At 34.0% G+C, this 18,855-nt stretch overlaps 1 protein-coding gene across 1 annotated transcript; it reads right to left on the bottom strand.

Moving 5' to 3' along the window:
• Window positions 1-10,658: 10,658 nt before the first annotated feature.
• LOC114756710 (uncharacterized) lies at window positions 10,659-16,646 on the bottom strand. Its single transcript, XM_028945646.1, has 6 exons — window positions 16,360-16,646; window positions 15,811-15,902; window positions 15,521-15,611; window positions 13,853-15,367; window positions 12,154-12,340; window positions 10,659-11,632 (listed from the first exon to the last, which is right to left on the bottom strand). The coding sequence occupies exons 4-6, from the start codon at window positions 15,296-15,298 to the stop codon at window positions 11,031-11,033; spliced, it is 2,235 nt and encodes a 744-aa protein (XP_028801479.1). The 5' UTR covers window positions 15,299-15,367; window positions 15,521-15,611; window positions 15,811-15,902; window positions 16,360-16,646; the 3' UTR covers window positions 10,659-11,030.
• Between the last annotated feature and the right edge of the window lie 2,209 nt (window positions 16,647-18,855).

Here is an 18,855-nt window from a genome sequence, read left to right as displayed (position 1 = left end):
CTCCATCTTCCTTTTTGTTTTCTCTCTTTCCCAATTTGTCTTTTCTTTCCTACTCTTGTTTTGTCTTTTTTCTCATTCTTGAATTTTGTGCACAAGGCTTCTCTTCCCAGGTACAATGACTTTTTGGTTTTAATTCAATCATTTATTCATATAGCATTTTATATGGGTATATAGTACTCATCCGGTCCTTAATATAAGACCTATTTAACTAATTTAATTAGATTAAGAAAGTTAGATAAGTTAGTTAATTATAAGAAATATGACACGTTTTTCCTAAAACACCATAATCATCTTTCTTAATACCCTCTCTCCCTCTTCTCCTTGATCATGGTTAAGGGAGTACCATATGGGTAATTCAGAGAAAATTGATAAATATGATAAATGGGTCTTATATTTAGGACTAAAATCAACCCAACAATTGGGTCCAATATTAAAGATCAGAGGAGTACCTTATATGGGTTGTTCCCTCATAAAACTCAATTTGTGTATATAAATTCAAGTCCATAAACATTGAACTTTGTTCTTTCTATAATTTTATTCTTTGGAGTAAAAAGAATTACTGACCTTGATGCCTTTCTCTCCTGCATTCTTAATAATTCTATATATATATATTGATTTATATAAGTCAAATGAAAGAGGATATAACAACTGCCCCACACCACACCTAGAAACTCAATACACACACACACACACACTAATAAAGCTCAATTTCTATATATTTTATCCCACATTAATCTAAGATTTAAATAATAATTTTGAGTTCAAATAGATTTTTATGTATTAATGGATCAATTGATTGGTTTTAGGATTTTTCATAAAAATTGAGATTTTGGATTGAAAATATAAATATTTTGTGATTTCTTATTTTTGGCTTGGAATTAATAATTCCTATTTCTTTGGAAACAAATATCATATTTTTAGAAAGATTGATCTTTGGAAAGTTTTACAATTTCTTGCCTTATTTTTATGCATACCTAATATTTAATTTGATATACATTATATTATATTGGATATAATCTACATTAATGGATGCACTTAAATTCTTGTAGGTCAAGGAAGAACATATAAGAAATCTAATGGTGCAAGATTATTTCTTGAAATTCAAGCACAATCTGTCACATTTCAATTTTTAGGCCTAGGAGCCCTAGAAGTAGTCTAAAGAATGTAGGCTACTAAGCTTTTTTTGAGCAGAAGGCCTAAAATGAAAAAAGAAGTCAAAGTAATTTTAGGGACTAAACTGCAAAGTAAAGTTTTCAAGGGCTGAAGTATAATCAAACTAGAGGCTTCGATAAAGTCTTGAGGACCCAAGAAGAGGAAAGAGGCTAGACACAGCCAATGGATAAGTTAGAAGCCTCAAAGATATGATTTTATGAGGTTGAGCCCAAGTAAGGCTAAAACCGTAAATTTAAAAAGTTATGGCCAACAGGGGGTAAAAATAAAAAGTGTACAGAAAATTCCAAAAAAAATCCAAAAAATGAGAAATAATATTTTAAGACTCTTTTGTGAAGAGAAATGACAAAAATACTCCTGAGGCAACTTAAATGGAATTTATAAGGTTATGACCGATAAAAAGTACACTATTTGAGGTAATTATTTAAAATAGAAAGAGACTTCAAAAATGTATGAAAAAATGAAGTTAAATGGTTGAAATGTTGTACTAATTTATAAAATTAGTCTCATAAGTAGAAGGCCAGTGAAATGGCTTTAATAAAATATTAAGCTGATTATGCCGTTAAAAGGCATTTTAAAGAAAGATTTTTAAGTGGGACTTACGGGATAAGTTATGGCTTGAGAAAATTCATAGGTTTTCTCTAAAGGTAAAAGGAATTTTCAAAATAGACAGAAGAATTTTCTAAGCTCTGGAAAGCCATCAAGAAAGCTGGAGAAACATGAGCTAAGTAAATTAAGAGGAAACTTAAGAACTAAGTTTTAATCCAATGGTTAGGATTTAATCTTCCTTCTCCTCTACCAAATTGTTGACACCTAACACCTTTTAGAAGAATGATGTGAGGATGATGCAAAAGTCTACTTGAACATCTAATTTTGCCCTTACTCTTTCTATTAGCTTTCAAGGGCATTTTGGTCCATTCAAGCCAAAATTTGGCTATAAATAGAGCCTCTTCCCCCATCCATTTTCAACCAAGACAACATTAAGAAGAAAAATCTTGCAAAATTGATTCTTGAAGCATAATCTACATTAATGGATGCACTTAAATTCTTGTAGGTCAAGGAAGAACATATAAGAAATCTAATGGTGCAAGATTATTTCTTGAAATTCAAGCACAATCTGTCACATTTCAATTTTTAGGCCTAGGAGCCCTAGAAGTAGTCTAAAGAATGTAGGCTACTAAGCTTTTTTTGAGCAGAAGGCCTAAAAATGAAAAAAGAAGTCAAAGTAATTTTAGGGACTAAACTGCAAAGTAAAGTTTTCAAGGGCTGAAGTATAATCAAAGCTAGAGGCTTCGATAAAGTCTTGAGGACCCAAGAAGAGGAAAGAGGCTAGACACAGGCCAATGGATAAGTTAGAAGAGCCTCAAAGATATGGTTTTATGAGGTTGAGCCCAAGTAAGGCTAAAACCGTAAATTTAAAAAGTTATGGCCAACAGGGGGTAAAAATAAAAAGTGTACAGAAAATTCCAAAAAAAATCCAAAAAATGAGAAATAATATTTTAAGACTCTTTTGTGAAGAGAAATGACAAATACTCCTGAGGCAACTTAAATGGAATTATAAGGTTATGACCGATAAAAAGTACACTATTTGAGGTAATTATTTAAAATAGAGAAGAGACTTCAAAAATGTATGAAAAAATGAAGTTAAATGGTTGAAAGGTTGTACTAATTTATAAAATTAGTCTCATAAGTAGAAGGCCAGTGAAATGGCTTTAATAAAATATTAAGCTGATTATGCCGTTAAAAGGCATTTTAAAGAAAGATTTTTAAGTGGGACTTACGGGATAAGTTATGGCTTGAGAAAATTCATAGGTTTTCTCTAAAGGTAAAAGGAATTTTCAAAATAGACAGAAGAATTTTCTAAGCTCTGGAAAGCCATCAAGAAAGCTGGAGAAACATGAGCCAAGTAAATTAAGAGGAAACTTAAGAACTAAGTTTTAATCCAATGGTTAGGATTTAATCTTCCTTCTCCTCTACCAATTGTTGACACCTAACACCCTTTTAGAAGAATGATGTGAGGATGATGCAAAAGTCTACTTGAACATCTAATTTTGCCCTTACTCTTTCTATTAGCTTTCAATGGCATTTTGGTCCATTCAAGCCAAAATTTGGCTATAAATAGAGCCTCTTCCCCCATCCATTTTCAGCCAAGACAACATTAAGAAGGAAAAATCTTGCAAAATTGATTCTTGAAGCATAATCAAGAGGAAGGCACCACCTTTGATCATCTAAGCTTGGATCCAAGGTTAGTAAGTTGTTCTCTCTTGTTTCTTGCCTTGTATTCTTGAGTTTGATGGTTGAAAAATATGGAATCCCCTAAGAGAAGGTTCTGGCTGAATTTATATAAGTTAGGGGAGGATGATTTTGATGTTATATATAGTTAAAACATATTAATTAGAGGTTGTTTCAAGTGGTATTATGTTGAAATGTGAAAGATTGCTTCATGAGGATGTTGTGTGTGCTGTTCAGCCAGTTGCGGTTTGGTACCTTAGGATGTGTTTTTGATAATTCTAAGGTTTCCAATGGATTTAGAATGGAAAATTATGTGGAAACAAAATAAGAAGGTGAAAGCATTAAAATTAAAGTTAGAATTCTTGGAGTTATGAACCCCCTATTTGGGCAAACTGATTTTTGAAGGAAGAAGTTGGATTTTCATAAATCTAACTGGATATTTGGATTCTTTGAGCAAAATTGTATAGGATAAACTTAAGAAAGGAAATTTTCCAAAGCTAAAACATTAATCCAAAAGTTAAGAAAAAATTGTTAAGTCCAAGAAAGTTAGTCATAAACTTTATGTAGTCTCTTATTCCTAATGGATTGTGTGATCAATACAGTTATGTTTAGGACCTTGGAACATCCAAGAGGATGTTTATTGATATTGACCAAAGGCCCTTATGGTTGGAAAGTCAAGGAAGTCAAAGAAAAAGCAAGAGGAAAGCTTGTGGTACAAGGTAGTGAACTTACTCTTTTATGTGCTTGATGTAGTATGCTTATGCGTTGGTTTGTATTTGTTGATGTTTGAATGATGTTGTGACGTGATGATCGTTGCTAGAAATGCTATTTTTAATATGTTTCCATGGCCATGCATTTTTATACCAAGCATAAGCATGATGGCATGTCACCAGTTAACTTAAATTTATGGACTACATACCATACATTAGCATCCATCATGTGCATGTATGTGGTAATGTTTGCTACTATGATTCTCCTGAATCTCACCCCTTTCTAACCAACCATTTAGGTCAATCAATGATAGGCAATAATGGTATGGGAAGCAAGGAATAGAAAGTGGAGAATTATTGATGTTATTGAATGAGGTTAATGTTTAATGTATCATTCTCCTAGTTTGTACATCATGTTTATGAATGCCATCAATGCAATGTATATGCTTAGAATGTTTATGGCATGAATAAAAATGTATGAGATTGAATAGGAAAGAGTAAACCCATGTTATGTATGCCAAAGAAATAAAAAGAATTGAAGTAAATAGTGGTTAAGGGATAAAACGTAGATTCTGGAATAGTTAGTTTCAAGCTTCAGACCTATCAAATGAATGAGTTAAGTCATGAAATTTGGCAGGCTTATAGTACACATTCGAAACTTTAAAATTAGATCACCTCAATTGGATGTGTACACAAGGAGATATGAATTTCCAAAGCTGAGGTATAGAATCTGGAAGTTTCAGATTTTACTAAATAAATCTTTATTGATTAAGTGTATGAATTGGACAAAGATAAGTCCAATTGGGTTTTTTTTTTTTTCTAAAGAGCTTTCACAGAGATTTTCGTTGAATTTTGAAACACCTCAATATGATTTTTCTAGAAGTAGCTATGATTTTTCAATGTTGGACCTGTAATATGAAAAATGGGTAGTAAACAGTAAATTTTTGAAAATTAGCGTCCATATTGCATAATTTTGAGTTTAAAACCATCCAAAGTGGTCTAAAATGATTCTAAATGGACTCTAAGGTATTATATAAGTAAGATATGACACAATTCAATGGCTAATATCAAGTGGCTCAATTAATTGCTAACGGGTTTAAGTTTTGGATTAAAAAAGAATCCCCTCTTCTCCTATTAAATAAACTAGCCGCTACCTTTCTTATTCATGCTCTCTTTTGCCCAAAAAAAAAAAAACTCTACCTTATGGTCCCAACATATACCACCATAGCCATTTTTTGGACCTTTTCCTATTCGCCACATAATTCCCACAATTCCATTATTATATTGTTTCTACCCACCAACCCCAATTCTATCAGTTTGACTTTGTACTCAATCATTCCACCTTTCGTCAACTTTCTTTCAATGGCCGTAACTTGTACAAGAGAGCTCGAAGGGAAGATGATTTTCGTGACAGCTTGAGATTAATTGAAGGACAACTTGGAAGGAGTATGGAGGAAGCTTGAGCCTTGGGCTAGTACTTAGAAACCATAAGGGAGTGCTTTAAGATGTTTCTTTTGCAACTTTGAGTTATATATTAATGTATTTGTATGTGTGTAATTCTTGTAGACTCTCATTGAGAGTTTTGATTGGTTGGATGTGTCATTGACTGCTTTAACTAAAGGGGAACAAGTAACCCAGGATTTTTTCATATGTGTGCAAGCTTGTCTGTCATGATTGAATGTATATAAATGTTTAATATAAAACTTTCTATGCTTAAGTGATGATGCAAGCAAATTGTTGAGACTATAAAAAGGTGACATGATATAATTGTACTATTTTTAACGTTACTTGAATTCGATTTTTAACCATGTTTATGTCATGATTGTTGTGGTGGAGACTTTATGGTTATTTATTTCTTTTCAGCATGCTTGTATGTACTAGAGTTGCTAGATATGCATGACATGGATTGGTGGTTGAAATTGGGAGTTTATGATAATGATTTGGTGATAAAACACAATAACCACATCGTTTTGTCTCCATTGTGCACAGCGGTTTGCCTTTTTAGGCCCTATCCCTTAATACATACCTAGCTAAGCTTTTAGAAGGAGAACACGGTATAGTGACACCAGGTTTTGTTTTTCAAGAAGGGGAGCCATAGTCTAGGTTTAGGCTCTGTATCTTTGGCTAGGTCTATCCTGAGTACTGAAGTAGATTTGGTTGGTCTAGTATGTGAGCCAGACTATGGATAAGCCTATGGTTTTAGTCAGGAAAATAAGATTGAATAGAGCAATAAGGAAGGAAGCATTCACTACATACAAATATGCTACACATTTGGTCATTATGAATTTTAGTGATATTGTCTACTACTAACTATTTAAGTTTTTTTTTCAATGATTATATATATGTTAGATAATGATTTCTTTTGTAGGATAGTTTGAATACGAATGGTTAAACTCTAGGTTACTAAGACATTAGTGCTCATCCCACTCTTTAACATTTTCAAGTGAAGGATTAGATAGGAGCCAAGGAAGGCACTAAAGAGTGAGCCTTGATGGCTCTAATATGCTCCTTAAGCACATTATATTATATTAGATTTAATTGCTATGACATTAGAAATTGATTTCATTACATAAAATATTTCGATTTTAGTATATTTTGTTTGAGGCTACTCTTTGTGTTAATGCTTGTAGTTATCAAGTAATCATTGATTGGGCTCTGTGTAATTTGGGATGAAGTCTTAGAGCATTGGTATGGCTTGATCGATTGAAGGCTAAGTCTATATGCCATTTGGTTGAGGTGTTACTATCGATCAAGACCTTTGGTCTCTACCTAGATCTGATAAAAAAAATGGGATCATTTCTTATGGACTCGTTGAGAACAATTCTGATCTATTTCATGGCCTATTAGAAGTAGAGGCACTCTGGTGGGATCTTTATGGACAAAAAAGATTCCAGTAGTTTGATAATGATCGAGTGACATTGCTTCTTCAACCCAACCAAGGAATCCCTTAAATATAATTCAAAAAATATCTTGTTCTATCGTTGATCAGAGATTTTCCTATGAAAAATATGAATTAGAGTTTGAAGAAGGGGAACAAGCCCTCAACCTGCGACAAATAGAGGAGGATTTATTCAATCACATAGTTTAGGCTCCTAGAATATGGCGCCCTTGGTGCTTTCTATTTAATTGTCCCAAAAAGCCCAATAAATTGGGATCTCCTTATTGGGACAAGTCATTTCAGGGCAAGCGAATCCTTTATGATGAAGAGTATGAGCTTTAAGAGAATGATTTGGAGTTTTTGCATAGAACCATGCAGTACTAAACATGAGATAGATCTTTCAAAGAACAAGGCTTTTTTCAAATAAGCTAGTTCATTTGAGACCTTGAGGATCTACTCTTTTTCTATTCAAAGATTAGCGTTTTGTCTCTGTATTTTCTCATCTTGAATTTTTTAGTAGATAAAGAGATATAAAGGGGACTTCTTTTACTTCCCAAATGGATCGTTTTACATTTATGTCTAAACACTAGTTTATCATGAATATGCAAGAAAGCATTTTGAGTTGTTGATTCAACGCAAGAAAAGCTTGAATAATATATTTAGATATAGGGCCAAGATATAAAATACCCTTAAAATTGCTAAATATACAACATGAGTGAATTTCAAAATCTCAATCCAAATCTCTTGTCTCTATTTTGAAATTTTCAAATCTTACCAAATTACACAAATGCCGTTCACTATTTTTTTTCTTTTTTTTTTATTTGGCCATTTTAGTTAGCATCCTTAGCTAGTTTTCGGCCACTGGAGCTTCGACGTCAGTGACCTGCCATTTGTCAGCCGTCGAAACTCTTGTGACCAATCGTTAAAGCTCTGGTGACTAATCTTTCTTATGCATTGACTATATTTTTTTTAGAATTTCGATAACTACTCTTATTTATCTATTGACTACTCTAGTATTGCGATTGACTATTTTCATTTTTAAAATTTGTTGACTACTCCTGTTTAGCTATTGATTACTCTAGTTTCACTATTAACTACTACTTTGTTTCAAAACTTCAAAAAAAACGTATTAAGTGTTATTAGATATCGAGTGACTACTTTTTGTTTAGTTATTTATGAAGGGAATTGAAAGACGACGCGCAGCGGAAAAACAACTCGAAATTTTAAAAACTTTCAACCCCTTCCCGATCTACCGATCGCGTTTAAGTCAGGTAGTAAGAAACATTACCTTCGGTGTTCGATTTCCTGTGACTCGATGATTCGGCCGTTCAGGATGCTTCTTCTGCTCGCCTCCTTTGTCGTTCAAAGTCGACAACTCCGGTCGTTTTCCTCTACCGTATCCACACGAGATAGCCCTCAACCTCGAACGGCGTGCTAGCGCCTATGTCCGTCTAGGGTTTTCGAAATCCGTCCTCTCTCCTCTCTTAGGCCGTCTCTTATCTGTCAGTTCTCTCTCTCTTAAACCCTAGCTCCTCATATCAAATATATAGGATGCTATATAGGTTTAGTTAATAATATTTAATTTCGAAATTAACTCTAAATTAATTCCGAATTAATACAATATCAAATATTGCCTAATCAGATAAGAGAACAATTAAATATATGGTTTAAATTAAATCCGTCTCACAGATTTATTCACTTATTTATTTAATAGAGATGACGGAAGAATTTATATATTTAATTTATCCTTATAAATTAATATCTCTTATATTTAATATATATCGAATTTATATATATATATATATATACACGTCCACCCTATTTATTCATTGAATCTGGACATATCTTAGATTCAATGAATCTGGACATCATAACTCGTGTTGGGCTATTTTGTGTGCGACCCTGTAGGCCCATATGAAGTTGGCAGTGGCCATTAACTATAATGACTCACAAGTCGTAAGCGGTCTCTAGCAAGACATCACGACTACCCAAACATATGAGAATCATTGACGATGCAACCTTTCATACAACCATATCACGTCCCTTTTGTCACACACGACATTTTGTCATGGATGAGGCATGGAGAACGTCATCCTCCTATTCATGGCCGTTACTTTCTCGATCCCTGAGTAGTCTGAGTATAGAAACGGACTACCTTTCCGTTATAGTATGGCCATACATTTCTCAGACTCACTCATCGAAGGGCCCAGTAATGTCTCTCTACGAATGTGAGGGACAAATTCCATCTTGACCATTCACATTCCTCCGCATGAAAAACCACTAAGCCTGAACATAGTCTTTATGATCACTCGGTCAAAAGTGACTTTTTGACTAGGTCAAAGCTAAGCGTTTCTCATGTAGGAATCCATGATGATCTCAGGTCAAAGGGCATAGTGACGTGGTTTTTATATGAGAGAAGCTTATGACTTAACCCTGCAGCTCTCTCATAGCGGGTCGGTCCAAACACCTTGTACTCTTACATGTGCCTATGACTTTAATTTATATCTCTATATATCTTTAAAGTCATACTGTCTTATTCATCTTTGCTCCCACATAGATGACCGACCAGGGACATTTAGGATAAACCATGAGTTATCCAAGGATATCTCACAGTAAACATGCAATAATATGATAACTTAATTAATAAATTCATAAATTAACAATGTTCAAAACAGAATGATTGGCCCCTAAGGCACAATTTCCAACAATTTACTACTCTTGTGTAATCAATAGTTATACAAAAGTAGTCAACAAAACTTTGAAAATAAAAATAGTTAATAGTTAAATTAGAGTAGTCAATAGCTATATAAAAGTAGCCATCAGGAGTAAGGGCAATGCTGTCATTTTACAACATTTCAAAATTTCAAAGTAGTACAAAGGGTTTGATTTGAAATTTTGAAATTTACCCACCCTAATTTGTCCTTTAGTATGTCTTAAGGTATTTTAGTGTCTTTTTTCCTTAGACCTATTACATAGTATATTTGTTTTTCTTACTGTGAAATTTATTTTGATTTTAAACTGATTGTATAATTTTTAAAAAATTATTGATAAATTTTATAATAAGTTTTCAGTTCTTATTATTTTTGTTTTTAAAGAATAAATTAATAAAAAAATAAATATTAAATTACGTTACTCATGTTATATTTTGAAATGGTATCACAAAATTATTTAGTTATATTTTGAAATGGTATCACAAAATTATTTAGTATCATATAAATATATTTAAATATATTTTTTAGGCACAAAGCTAACTTACAGGGTTGTTACTGACTTTTTTTTTTTTTGATAGTGAACGCATGTCTAATGTGCGAGGAGGTTTAAAAAAGTGTTTCGAGAGATTGCCTCTGGAGTCTAGGTGAGAACAGTTTTTAGTTCGTTGTTGTAGTACAAATGGGAACATACCTAATGGCTTGAATCTCACAACTAGAAAGCCAAGCTCGGTAAGAGGTACCATCCATTTCCCATCACATATCAGATCTGAAACTCTGCAATTTTCCGGAGCTGCCAAACTTGCTTATGCTATTTCTCACTCTGATGATTATCTTCGAGAAGTTTTCACCCTTTCAATAAGGAGAATCATTGAGTGAGGTGTTCTTTTGAAACCCATAAACCATAGCCACAAGAAAAGAAATTACGTTTAAGGGATTGAAAAAGAAACATCAACAACAAAAGACCAAAAAGAAAATCACATTCCATTGCCATGACATAACTTGCACAATATAGAAACATGACTTGATAGTATCAGATAGATCCGGAGTTCATGCCAAGGTATTCTTTCTTTGTTTTTCTTTTTTTGCTTTTTTTCCCTTCATACAAAATGAATGTTTCTCCTCATGAATGAGTAACTCAACAAAAGCCTATACTTGGATCCTAAACAAAAAATAACTCAACAGCGGAGACCACACCTACACCCTAACTCAAAAAAAAAACTCGTCATTCCCTCGAAATCTTGCTATATACATGTAAAATTCTTGCGGATGCAAATGCAAATTCTTATCCCTTACATGAAAAAAAAATGCAAATCCTTAGTTTCAAAAACTCTAGAAGCTAATTGTCTCTTCTTCAAGCTCCTCCATTAGGAACTGAACTACCTGTCTAACAATATCTTCGATATCATAACGTAATTCTATCCAACTGTTTCCCTCTACATGCATCTTATCTGCTGAATCCTTCTTAGCTTCCTTTTCTTGTGCAACGAGCAATTCCCACAGCTGTTCCTCCATCATGTCATAGCTTGGCTCAGCATTCAACCATCTCGATACCGGCTTTTCCCATGCTGGAATACACATACATGGCTGGAGAATCTCCAATAGTGATAGATTAATACGATCAAAGAGAAGCATCCTGTCTGATCTCTTCCAATATGACTGCTTGCCAAACTTCATTTCAAGGTTTTCAAATATAGAACGGCTAATAGGGCATTGTAGAGAGTGCCATGTACAGAAATCTGTGTAGAGGTTTGTATTAGAGAGGCCCGCCTCAGTCAAGACCTCCACAACATACGAAAACTCCCTACTTTCTTCGGCTCTCAAAAATCCTACAAAATCTTGCTTCTCTTCCAAGTCTCCCGCAGATCTTTCCAAACAATCTTCATCACTGGAAACACTGAAACCTAGTCCTTCGTTGTCCATTTCTGGGGAATCTGGTTTCAAAAATAATGATGCATTTGTTGTAATTATACTAAAATATTAAAAGCTAAAATAGCATGTGTAGGAAAATCCTTTTTTGGTCCCTGACAGATCGATAGGCCTTCACTTCGAGTCTTCTACGTATCACCAAGCTCACTTTTACTTACAATTTGCTTGCTTGTATGACATCATCTTGTACTTGGGCATTAATAGGCATACAACCGGAACAGATACATGCATGACATTTATTTATTAAATAATCAATACAATAATCACCCTAATATGAGTACATGAAAATGTAGCATCCTAGGGACATTGATCTAGAATTTCTAAAAGACACAGCCCTGGAAATTTCAAAAGAAGCCATGAAACTGGAATTTTAAATTATTCTTTCCGATATTGGTGTAACCAAAATGGAAGTGTAACGATCTGTCAGGGACCAAAATGATTTTCAAGGTTGCTAGCGATTTATATAATTATTAATGCTTGTCATCACCAAATGTCTGTTTTTTTTTTTTAAATGCTTGTTATATACCATATAAATCATCACCAGCAAACTTCAAGCTGTCAGAACCAAATGAAACGTCTTCTCCAAATGGGGGCTCCAAAACTGAGATTGGACTAGGTTCATGTGCCTCATCAAAGCTACCAACAGAATCCGTCTTTACGTCAGAGCAAACTAAATAAACAGAATCATCTTCTTGGAGGAATTCTGATTCTTCCTGTAATTTTAAAATTGTGTGGTGGAGCAAAATGACATCAGTAAACCATACATAAACAGAGAATTTCGTGAATGTAACAGTAATCTCAAACTAATAATCCCGTTCAAAATGACTGCGGAGAATTCAAGATATTATTGCAGTGTTAAACAAATCTTATGGTCATTACATGAGAAGAATGACAACTTTGCATAACAGGAAGTAAAATCTTAAATCAAAGGCATTGCAACAACTAGGACTGTTCCATGTACATTCTTGAGTACATTCCTATCTACATTTTGGGACTTGTGATTAAACATCATTCAGATAAAATGCAAAAGATCAGAAGTATTCTGAAGCTTGATTAATTTCTTTATCCAAAAAAATAATTAAAAATTCCAAAAATAAAACAAAATCGCAATAAAATCTAGTTATGAACTTGCAAACGTACTTTTCATTAGCTATAAGTTTATGTGGCTCCTTAGTATATAGCATAATGTTCTTCATCATAATGAATCCATATTAGAAACGGGCAAAAACACGGAGAGAAAATTATAGCTTAACATATCAGACAAAATACACCTACAAAAAAAAATGATCATGTTGATGATGACAACGAAAACGACGATAATAATCATCAAATCTAAACATTGAGGGTAAAATAAACAAACTCACTGATGTATCATCAGAACTGAAGCTATTATTCACTTTACCGCCCAGATTTAGTTAAGTCAGGGGACTTAGAGCAAAATTTTCTTCAGTACAGATAATAATATTCTCTGCATATCAAATGAAATGCAAAAGAGGAACAAAACGAGAAAAATAAAACCACATCTGTTTTTTCAACAAAAAAAATATAAAACCACATTTATTTTCTCTCTACCAGATTATTACAATAAGTATTGTTGTACAAACGTGACTCTGTTCTCTCAGTTTGGCTCGGCTATATGTGGATTGCCACCCAGTAAACTTGACACTAACATTGCACATTTTTATCTTTTATAATGAGAGTCTTGTCCTCAATTTATGTGTCTTTCATTATATCTAATTTTTGTTTTTCCATCTTTATAGGACTGCAAAGAATATCCCTTGAGAGTTGCCAACGCTGCCAAGGTTGAACAGATGAAACTCGATTTTCTGACACCTCCAGAACACCCTCATACTCAAGGTCGAAGTTTATTAAATAATATAACTTTCAAGACACATAACTCTCATGATCTGAATTCCTCAAACCAATTCTATTGTACTATCCTACAATTTGCTTATCCGCAGAGGATCCAATTAAACACAAACTAGCCCCAGAACAGTAAATCTAATTCAACATAATTTTTGTGGATCATTCAAGTGTGTTTACATAAAAAGATGCAAATTCTGATCCTAATTTGATTTGACGATACAATCATATCAGCAAAAACACCACAGTCCTTCCTGTACCTAACTCTACCATTAAAATTCTAAACTGACCAATTGAGTTGCAAAAAACAAAAAAGTTTGAAACAAGAAATAAACTTAATAATTCTGATTAAAATTGATTACCCGTTGAATTGAAGCATATGAAGTGTGACTAGAAGAATCACTATCCTCCAACAAAATGCAAGCTCTTGTTTCAGACACCTGAATTCTTGGATTTCCAAGGGGCCTTCCAACGGCATCAGTCCTTTCATCAGCCACTTGACCATAAACTGATGAATTATGAGATGCAACATTTTCCTTAGAAATATTGTCATGTATAAGCCTACTCGCTTCATCTTTGATTATGGATGCCTGATGTATGATCTGACTGTCACTGTAAGAAAAAGAAGGCTGAGATGGTGACATTTCGGGAAGTTTTGGTTTCTGCTCTGACAAGTTAACCCCAAAGAATTTTTTCTTCAACTTATGCAGTCTAACAAGACTCTCTTCTTTACAGTTACTATTGAAACTATAAGAAAGAAGAGACTTGGATTTCTCAGGATAAGACCAATGGGTCGTATGTATTGAAAAATCTTTCACGTTGGTATTTTGCTTCTTTGACTCCTGCAGTGAAGAATTCAGGCATGCATCCTTGCTCAAACCCCAATATTTATGAACTATATCCTTAGTCTCAGTCCTTGGATCATCGTAACTGACAGGTTTCAGAATTTCAGAACTTCTAAGACAAGTTTCATTCTTTCTGAAAAATGAATCTGAACTCATATCTATAACTCTGCTTGAAGCATCTCCTGTTTGACTAGAAACTTCATCTGAAATTTTGCTAAAAGCTGTGGGGCTCTGGTCAATAGATTCCACGTGATCAGATAATTTCTTTCTTTTTTTGATTCCAGGAAACGATTTTGAACTTTCATGACTAGAAAATTTCTTGAGCATCCCATTAACCAAAGGATAATATCCAGAAGAAGGTAAGGAGAAGCATTTTAAACTGCTCTCTCCCTTTCCGTCACTGGGTTTCAAAACAACGATCCTTGAAGGGAAAATTCGACCCTTTGATTCAAGTTGAGATCTGGAAAACTTTAACATTTCATACAATCTTGTTTCTCTATTCACATTTCTTTGCAGGTCGCTATCAATTTCATCAAGCATTTGCAGATTTCCATTTTCAGAAGTCCTCCCTGCATGCTTCACACTTTTTTCAATATCAAAGGCACCGACGGGATAAATCAGCGTCTCACCCTTGAAAAGCTGCTGTTCCAAACCAATAATCCTTGGTTCAAACAAATGCAGGCTTTCCTTTCTGTTTTCTGACGACAACTCATGGCTCTCGTCTCTCTTTATTGACTTGAATGCTCTTAAAACTTCTCCACATTCTTCGTTTTCATCACTGCTCATTCTCGAGGAATTATTCTGATGAGGCAAACGTTTCCTTCTGAAACCAATAGAAGCAACTTTTTGCAGATACTTCTCAGAGAGCACTCTTTGTTTTTCTTTGACATGAAGCTGGGAAGGCTCTTTATCAAGACCCATCAATTGGGCCATCACACTCGGTGTTTTTTGTCTCGATTCCATTTTTGTTATAATTAAAATTAGGCTTAAACAACGGAACTCGAGCACTTTCGAGAACAGAAATGAATTAGCCTACACCAAATAACAGAGATCATTTAAAAAGGAAAGGGTGGTCCATAATTCCAGATAACCCCAACATGATAATCCATTTAATCCATTCATTCCACAAAGTAAAGAAGCAATCAGACTAGTGATCCCAACCCAATGAAAGAAATAAGAGCCAACCTGTGTTACATCTCCTGGGTTACCCCAAGGGGATTAACTGATTGTGGATGTTGAATCTCCGGCCGCCGAAGCTCCAACACCTTCAGCTTTTCTGGAATGATTTCCATGATGTTTTAGTCAAGGTATCAAATGACCATGAAAGAAAAGTAAGAAAAAGCATATCTACAACAAAATAAAGGAAGAAAGGAAGAGAAAAAAGTAAGAAAGAAAAATCAATTTCAACCAAGAAAAATCTTAGATGGGAAACATCAATAACTGGACCATATCATTTAAGCGGTTCAACTACTTACATATTAAATACGAACAATCCCCCACCAGCGATATAAGGCTTCCATAGATTCGAGTGGACAGAAATTAGGATTTGGGCTTTCCCAGTGAAAATCTGAAAAACAAAAGAAAAAAGCATAAAAGCTTGAACAAAGCTTGAACACGTCGATAAACAGAAAAAACTAAATCATTTGATCAACTTCAACTGCGCATCATTATTAACAGACAGCCATGAAACTTGTGTAAAGTGATTAGGTGAAGGAAGCAGGATATGATTATCACAAAGGACAATCATGAAGAAAAAATTCCAGCACATTTCCATGATCCCACAAACAGGAAACAACAGTACGCTTAGAATTTATCACAATAACAGACAATATCATTCTCACCCCACTAGAAACAAGACTCGCTTTGTCAGAAGCACACGCAAAACAAAATCATTGACTTTCTAAATTGAACCTAAAAAAAATCCACAAGAACGAAAGAAAGAAACCATCAAGAAGAGGAAAGAAAATGGAGCCCAGAAATTATAAGCCAAAAGAAACTAGGAAGGAGAACAAAAAATACAAGACCTTTATCTGACAAGTCTCTGCAACACTATGCCTTTTTTGGCTTACTCTGAGTTTAAATAATCCTATATCTCTATCTCATGCAAACGCCGCCAGTAAGAATCGCTTCCTTCCCAAAGAAACCTACTGGGCTGGGGAAACAATATATTATTGTATACTATATATCAGAGGATCAGATTGAAGCCAATAATGAAAAAGACACAGCCGGCGACCAATTGGGCAGAAAATTACAGCGAAACTCTTAGGTCAAAATGGCAAGCGGAATTTCCCAGCAAATCTGAGTAATAAACAAGGATATAATTTTATTTTTATTTTGTTACGTTGTCACGTTGTGGATCTACGCGCCAATGATGATTGTTCTGTTTGCGTGTTTGGCGCCGGAATGATATATTCGATTAATTGTTCGGAATTTGTTAACGCCACCCCTGGCTATTGCTCAGTCCGTTCCAAGGCTCCAAGAATATAAAATTGCCTATAATTTTTTTTTTTCCATCTCCTTTTCTTCTGTCTTTCATTCTTCTTTCTTTAATGTAAATCCTATTTTGAAGGAAGGTAGTTTGTATCACAATGAGAATTAGTCGAATTTTTATTCAATCAACAATCTTGAAACTAAAATGTGTGAGCATTATTAGTAGTCGTGGTTGGGTTTAAAAAAAAACACACACACACATTGACTAAATATTAAGTAAAAGTAACCCAATTACCTTTAAAAAAATTGACGATTCAAATATTTTTGTGGATAAAAACATCATAGTGTTTTTCCAAAAAAAAATTAAAAAGAATAAAATCATATTGTATCGAATTTTTTTTGCCGGACATATTGTATTAAATTTGGTCCAAATAATGCTAAATATTATAAATAGTTGAATAAAAATGTGAGCATTATTTATTAATTAATAATTTTACATTAAATTTTTCATTTTAAAGATAAGGACATCGTTTTCATCATTTATTTATATTTTAACTCATTTTAATTTGAATTATTATTATTTGGGTTGACAATTAAATATTAATTTAATTTAATATTCTCTTTCTTACAAATAAAATGCATCTCAAAGTTATAAAATTCCTTGTCAGCTCTCTGTAAAATACTCGTTGGGACGAGGGCTTCCAAATACATCGTAAATTAAACCCGTGCTAACAAATAACCAACCCACAATGAATAGAGAGGGTATAGTAATGCTATGAATAACCCAGCATCGAATACTGGTAATAATATAGTAAAAGAACGTTCTTCTGTGCTTCCAGACATGTCGAGCTCCACATATTCTTGTACAGTCAAAGGGGGGATCGATTCCATAAAAGATGAGATTAGTTGAATTTCACCACCTTAGGACTGTTATAGTTACAGCTGCCATTCACTGGGGCATCGGTCGCTGGCTCCCCTATCATCAGGTCACCAACTTCCTTGACCTTCCGGCATTAGGAAGGCAACAATGAGGAATTTTCTGCAATGGGCAAAAGCTTGACAGAGCAATGCCGCATGGAGGTAGAAGGCCTACAGGTCGTTAACTTTTTTCCTAGAGAAGGAATGACAGTATCTGGGGAATAAGTATCGACTAACTCTATGCGAGTAGCCGCGGTAAGATAGAGGATGCAAATGTTATCCGGAATGATTGGGTGTAAAGCATCTGTAGGTGGCTTTTTAATTTTGCCATCAAATCCCAGGGCTCAAACCTAGACTAGACCGGTGGAAACTACCAAGCTGGAGTACAGTAAGGGTAGAGGGAATTTTCGGTGGAGCAGTGAAATGTATAGAGATTGAAAAGAACACCAACGGTGAAAGCACTTCTATTTTTTAATATTTATATGACAAATAAAAGATGTGAATCTATTCCAAGTTGAAGAAAGAATTGAATAGGAATTGATCAAATCATTCACTCCATGATAGTCTGATAGATCTTTTGAAAAATAGATTAACCAAACGAGAATAAAGATAGAGTCCCATTCTACATGTCAATACTGGCAATAATGAAATTTTCCGTGAACAGCCAACCATCATACTATAAAAATAGGATAGGTTCTATCTATGGTCATTGGGGCCTCCTAAAAAGATCTACTAAATTCATCGAGTTGTTCCAAATGATCAAAACGGCCAGTTATTAATGGAATTCCTTGTCGGCTCTCTGTAAAATACTCGTTAGGACAAGGGCTTCCAAATACATCGTAAGCTAAACCCGTGCTGACAAATAACCAACCCGTAATGAATAGGGAGCGTATAGTTGAAACACCCTATCTTTAACCCCTCAGAGCACACATTCGTAAGTGTTATGGTTCAAGTAGATCATGACACAAGCCTATGGATTTAAAATTTCAACATAATTACTTAGGTTACTATTTACTGTTTAAGTTTTAGATTACAGGTCTAAATTCAAAAATTCATAACTAATTCCATAAAAATCGTATTGAGGTCTTCTAAAATTTTATGAAAAGCTATTTTGATTCTCTTTAAGGAAAAAATATCCAATTGGACTTATCCTTGTTTAATTTGTACAGTTT

The sequence above is a fragment of the Neltuma alba genome, unplaced genomic scaffold, assembly GCF_004799145.2.
Source record: "Neltuma alba isolate B1F8T4 unplaced genomic scaffold, ASM479914v2 tig00010457_pilon, whole genome shotgun sequence".
Classification (NCBI taxonomy): Eukaryota; Viridiplantae; Streptophyta; class Magnoliopsida; order Fabales; family Fabaceae; genus Neltuma; species Neltuma alba.
Note: the sequence above shows the minus strand (reverse complement) of the source record. Positions and strands in the feature narration are given on the sequence as shown.